Source organism: Chenopodium quinoa, unplaced genomic scaffold (assembly GCF_001683475.1).
Source record: "Chenopodium quinoa cultivar QQ74 unplaced genomic scaffold, ASM168347v1, whole genome shotgun sequence".
NCBI lineage: Eukaryota > Viridiplantae > Streptophyta > Magnoliopsida > Caryophyllales > Amaranthaceae > Chenopodium > Chenopodium quinoa.
This window is the reverse complement of record NW_018744757.1, coordinates 1,930,331-1,936,593: the sequence shown is the minus strand read 5'-3', so window position 1 is coordinate 1,936,593 and position 6,263 is coordinate 1,930,331. Positions and strand designations below refer to the sequence as shown.

The following is a 6,263-nucleotide window of genomic DNA, read 5'->3' as shown; positions in this document are numbered from 1 at the left end:
ATCCCGTCAGGTTTATTTGTTCTAGCCTTCATCATTCTTGTTGAGTGGCATATTTGGATCCTTGATTACGCATTTTTCGATCTTTGTGTTGACTAGCTTAGGTTTAAGATTGATTTGCAATTACTCTCGTTCCTCGTGGACCGAACCTTTATTTTCCATTGTACTTGGTTATAGGGTGTTCGTATAAGTATTGTTTGATTGAGAGTTAGATTGTAGCGACCGATTTAACCCTCGTCAACAGACCTGTTTTGTGTGTTTTTTTTTTTTGTTTTTTTTAAAGAAAATAAATAACCTGTTGGACCTGATTATAGACCTGTTTACATAAAATCTGAAAATATCAATGACAAAAACTACATAAAATCTATAAGTCTCAAATATAACAAATAATTCATTAAATTACATAAAGTCTCTACGTCTCAAATACTAGAAATACATAAATTATCCAAAGACAACTTGAATTTTGGCGAGTTGCTTTCCCTTTGATTGCTTGATTCACACTAATGAGTCAACGAAAACAACTTCATCGTCTCCATCGTTAGATACATCATGTTGCACCTCTAAATAAAAAAACATTATAGAATATATTAATGAATGATAACAATGAAATAATAAATTTGGTGTAACAAAATTACAAGTACATAAAATTAATACTACCTTTCTCCATTTCTTGTAACTCTTTCAAATTTTCTTCCATATCCTCTTACTTTTTCTGTTCCATTCGATTCCCGCCCCGCTTTTAACTTCTTATCTGGAGGCAAAGTAGATTGCAATTCTTCCATATCCTTTTCAGAAAGTGGCTGTGACATTTCTTCAGAAAAAGCAGCAGATCTTTTGGATTGAGAGCTCTCCATCTTCAATATAATTATACACAATCTTCAATATAATTATACACAATATAAGTAATTTTTAAGTAACAATTATAAACACATAACATTTCATAAAAAAATGTGAGAACAAATTACATTGCAAGAGTAAGAATCCGTGGTTCTTGTTGATCCTAAACATATAAAACGATAGAATTCAATTACAATTCAAATTGAATTCACAAAATAAACAGAATACATACAAATATACAATACACCAGCAAGGCAGCAAATTCTACAATATGAACTAAATTCAAAAGAAACAGATTTTAAACAGATTTATCAATCTACTTTAAACAGACTTATCAATCTTTTCTGATTTATCAATCTACTCCCAGCAAATTCACGGAATAAACAGATTTTAAACACACAAATCGAAAGAAACCAAAATTCAACATGCATTCGAAACAAATGAACTTAAATAATTAAAAAACAGTTACTTAAAATAAATAAAAAAACCTCAAAAAAAAAATCATGAATTCGAAAAAAATGAACTAAAAAACATAACTTGCAAACATCAAACAATCATAATAAGCAATTGAAATACAAAATACCCAATTCAAATATAATTAGATTTAATTTTTTTTTTTTAAAAAGAACTTACAGGATACCAAAATTCAACATGCATTCGAAACAAATGAACTAAAATAATTCAAAAACAATTACTTAAAATAAATAAAAAAAACCTCAAAAAGAAAATCATGAATTCGAAAAAAAATTAACTAAAAAACAGAACTTACAAACATGCAAACATCAAACAATCATTATAAGCAATTGAAATACAAAATACCCAATTCAAATATAATTAGATTTAATTAAAAAAAAAAAGAACTTACAGTGAGATGCAGATGCAGGGTGTAGTCGTCGACTCGTCGTTGCAGGATGTACATCGTGTAGTCGCTGCTGGTCTGGACGTTTGGTGGGCGGTGGCGACTTCTGACTTGTGTCTGGGCGCCTGGGCGGTGGTCTGGAGGGAGTGGGTGTTGCCGTGTGTGCTTGTCGGCTGAGAGAGAGAGAGAGAGAGAGTGAGTGAGGAGTGAGTTAGGGTTAGTGTGTTAACAAAAATGAAACTGACTTCTTTTGAAATTTGGGATTTTTTTTTTATTTTTTTTATTTTTTTTTTATATATAAAAAACGCATTTTTAACGGGTTTCAGGTCCAGACCTGAAAACCCCGGGTTTGGACCTAATCCGGACCGGGATCGGAAACCTTGATTTTCAAGGACCGGGACCGGACCTGAATCTACAGGTCCGGGTCAGGTCCGGTCCCAACAGGTCAGGGTCAGGTCGGTTTTCAGGTCCGGTCCTATTCATGTACACCCCTAAGTACAGTAGAACAATAAATAAAGATAGAGGGAGACAAAGTATTTATTAAACCTTGTAGATTCATGATGGTTTTTGATCATTTTTTTTAAAAGTTACCAGGGTTGGCCCGGAGGGGTAGGCCTCGAGTGCGACCGTCTAGGGCCCACGGAAGCCCATAAATTTACAAAAAATCAATTTGCATAGTTGTAGAATTTTAGTTGTAGTTTTTACTCATTAAAAAAAAAAACTTTCTAAATAAAGATAATTATTGCATTTAGTTAACAATCAACATTAAATTACTTGGATGTCAAATAAGTAGTAATAAAATTGCAATATAACCTCTTCACTTATTCTAATCTTCCGGTTTCTATGAGTATCTGCTTTAAAATATTAGTCTTTTCAATTACACCATTTCATATTTATTCAAATATCAAAATATTATGCAAAATTATTACTCCAATATTGTGTATGGAGACTTACTATTCAAATAATATAAGCTATTTTCATTGTCTTATATTTCCTCCGTTCTTTTATTATTGCACCACTTGCCTTTTTAGAAAGTTTCACAAATATTGTACCATTTCCTCTTTAGGAAAAAAATTATTTGTGTTCACACTAATAATACCCAACATACCCTTGTTTTTTCACACTTACTTTTTAGTTTATCAATATATCACATGGACAAATTTGTATTTTTACCTTTCTCTCTCTTACTTTTTTTCCACTACCAAAATATTTATACCCAACCCATATGGTGCAATAATAAAAAAACGGAGGAAGTATTTAAAACTATTGCGTGTAAAAAAAATTGTTTATATAAGGGGCTCTTTTCTTATATTATGCTTAGAGCCCATAGATTTCGGGTTGAAAGTTATACTTGCAAAAGTACAGTAGGTTAATAAACAGAGATAGAGGGACTTTATCTTTCTCAAAACCAATTACTCCGGTATGAATTTTAATATCATTATTAATTTTGATGGACTTCCACATTAATAAATTCATTCACAGACCTGAGTTAAAAAATTCATTCACTAACCTACTAAAATTACGCACAAATAATACTGTATCAGAGATCAAACAACATGGATTCTTTGCCGGAATTGCCACTCATATTTATTTTTAATTTTAATATTTGATTAGTTATATTACCAAGTCTATCAATCTTTTTGTGATTTTCTATTACCAATCTTTTAATATTCAATATCTTTCCTACATTAATAATTTTTCTAAAAATTGAATTTAAATAATATATCCTACATCCCGGTACTTTACCCATTTTTATTCATTCAGAAGAAGAATTGAAGAAAAATAAAGTAACAAACGCCAAATATGCAACTTCACCAAATAAAAATTCAACAATTGCAGAAAAAGAAAATTTTATAGAGAGAAAAAGAACATACTTGTTAATTTTAATTTGGCCAGCATCCTCAGCTAAGCAGAGTCTGTTTGACATAGATACTTGTTGAAAATTGATTAGAGTATAATCCTTGTCTCCTTGAGCGTTTCCATGATCGAATCAAGAGACGATTCCCCGGGCAAAAAAATATACTCATCCACATCAAAAAAGAACATCCATTTCGTATCGAATTGATGTCTATGTAAGCAATCATTTAGTATAAGCATTTGGTTATGATAAAACCCATCGAATTCCTCTTGATATTTGATATCGTGTATTGTAACAAACCCAAGATCAATCCATGGCAAAAGTACACCCATTACTTCAGGGTGTATACCACCTGCATCGTTGAACACAAAATGAGATTTCGTTCCGAACAGTCTGATGTGATACGCAATCCACTCGCGGACTCTCTGAGGGCTGAGGTTACCGAACAATGAGCTACCGCAGTAGAAGTAGTCGTATTTAGGAGGGGCGAGAAATTGTGATGGATGCCACGAATTTGGGGGTTCGTTTAAGGCTATGATCGTGTCAATTGAGTTAATATCCCGATCGTAGCCGCCGTTAGTGGAGGCGTGGAGGAGGAGACGGCCACCCGTAGAAGAGTCCGTACCTGTAGGGAATGTACAATTGACAACTACTACGACATAGGCACGGGCGAACCCGAAGTCCTGGAAAGAAAGTTTTTGCCCTGAGACTGCAAAATGTGAACCGTTGTTGGACTGGTACTCGCAGTTGTAGGTGGGATGACCGTAGTCGTGGAGGGGTTTGGAGGAGAGCCCGATGACGGCGAAGGTGTTGGGACCTCCGCGGTAGGCGGACATAAAGACGAAATTGTACGCGGCGGTCCCCACAACGTAGAAGGAGCGTTTTAAGACTCCGTTGTCAAGGATCTGATCGGAGGGTTGTTGAGGAGGTGGTGGGGTGGTGGTGGTGGTGGGGCAGGAGGTGACATCGGAGGTAGAAAAGGGGAGAAAGCGGGTGGGTAGGAATTGAAAGAGGGTGGCAACGGAGCAGAAAAGGAGGAGAGCAATAAAGATGAGCTTGAGCTCAGATGAGTAGTTGTTCCTCCACATTAAACCAAATATGCTGCTGCCTTTTCTCTCTCCTGTTTTTCTGAATTTGTCTCTCTGAATCTTTCCCATTTCATTTTGGGGGAGACGTTGACTAACAAGAATTGGGAAGGAAGTGGAGTGATTATAATATTTTGTTGTCTTTTTCGGTTGGATTATTTTGAATAATATAACCTACCCCCTTAATTAATTAATGTTCATGGTTAATTTAAGTACTACCTCCGTTAAATATTATGCGTAACTTTGGGGTATTATTTGTGTTAACTTAGATGAAACACACAAGAGGGGGGGTGAATAGTGTAGGAACTAGTGTTCCCAAATTTTGCGGAAATTAAAAACGTAGAACGAAATAAAGAGATGCAAAGAGATTTTTACGTGGAAACTCCTTGTGCCCAACAAGGAGAAAACCACGACCACTTGGGATTTTCAAACATGACTTCACTAAATAGGGCAACTACTCCGTTACAACCTATAAGGAACTCGACAAAACTTAAGTTCCAATTAGAACCTAAGCCAACCCCAAATGCTGACATTAGCTTCTACTCCGAAGCCTACACTCAAAACTTAACTCTAAGTCTTTACAAGGATCACTCAACCCTTTCCCAAATTACAATTCAGTAATTTGAACTCTACGTGTTTAGATATCTTACAATAGTTGGAACATAGGAATACTCTCACTGACAAATATATTTTACTCAAATGTTGTACGATTGTCAGGATTGCCTTAAAACTGAAACTCAACTCCTTTTTTATACTGTTTCATCAACCCAACCACCTTCCCCACATTCTCCACTACTTGAGGTGGTGTTCCTAAACTTTAGGAACTAACTCAAGCAATGTAGAGAAGTTAGGAAAGTCGTTCAATATAGAACGTGGGATGAGGTTTGAATAAATCTTTTCCTATGAGAGTAATTTAAGGAATCAGTTAAAATCTTTTTACAGAAAATATTTATTTTGTTAAAATATCAAAAAAATATCTTTTTATAATATTTTAACAAAAACCAAAAATAAGATAAAAACCAATTTTATAAAACTGATCGATCGTTTCATTTTTAATTCCAATTAACTCTCGTATTCCTTGTGTTCCAACCAATCATAAAATATCAAACACTTACATAAAGCCTAAAAATAATAACTCATACTTTTTAGTCTTCATGTAATACTCGTTGCTCTTATGATATTCTAATTGGACCTTTGATAACTCTATCTTTCCAAATAGAACATCCAAGCATAAAACCTTCTTTGCTTTCTTCACTTCAAATTGTTGTGTATGCCATATTAGATTAAGGACTTCTATAATTTTCCAACAAATAATCCATCACAAATAAATCATGCTTCATATTTCAATCACCGATAACAACCAATACATAATTTCCATTCCAAATCTAGCATGATACTACTTGTAATCAATTAAACACATTTAGCATGCTACTACATCAATAAAATTATGCTAAGTACGCGAACGTACCTTGTATACGATCTTAAAATCGCCACGACTAATAGAAATCGCTTACTTCAAAGACTGCTACAATGTAAAATCATAGAAGAGTATTAAAATCCTCTTTACACAAATTTCCAGAAATATATACTATTATAACCCCTCATAATTTAATTAAAATAAGCTAAA

At 33.9% G+C, this 6,263-nt stretch overlaps 1 protein-coding gene across 7 annotated transcripts; it reads right to left on the bottom strand.

Moving 5' to 3' along the window:
- Positions 1-351: 351 nt before the first annotated feature.
- On the bottom strand, positions 352-4,769 carry LOC110703742. 7 transcript variants are annotated; one of them, XR_002507765.1, is made up of 5 exons: positions 3,568-4,769; positions 1,700-1,866; positions 963-997; positions 655-873; positions 352-557 (listed from the first exon to the last, which is right to left on the bottom strand). XR_002507765.1 is itself a non-coding variant. In XM_021881525.1 (5 exons), exons 1-5 carry the CDS (start codon positions 3,590-3,592, stop codon positions 545-547), a joined length of 459 nt encoding a protein of 152 aa, XP_021737217.1. In that variant the 5' UTR covers positions 3,593-4,758; the 3' UTR covers positions 352-544. The 7 variants fall into 7 exon arrangements, 3 of the variants coding, with proteins under 3 accessions (XP_021737217.1, XP_021737218.1, XP_021737219.1); XR_002507766.1 differs by having other exon boundaries at positions 655-851; XM_021881525.1 differs by having other exon boundaries at positions 3,568-4,758.
- Positions 4,770-6,263: the final 1,494 nt, after the last annotated feature.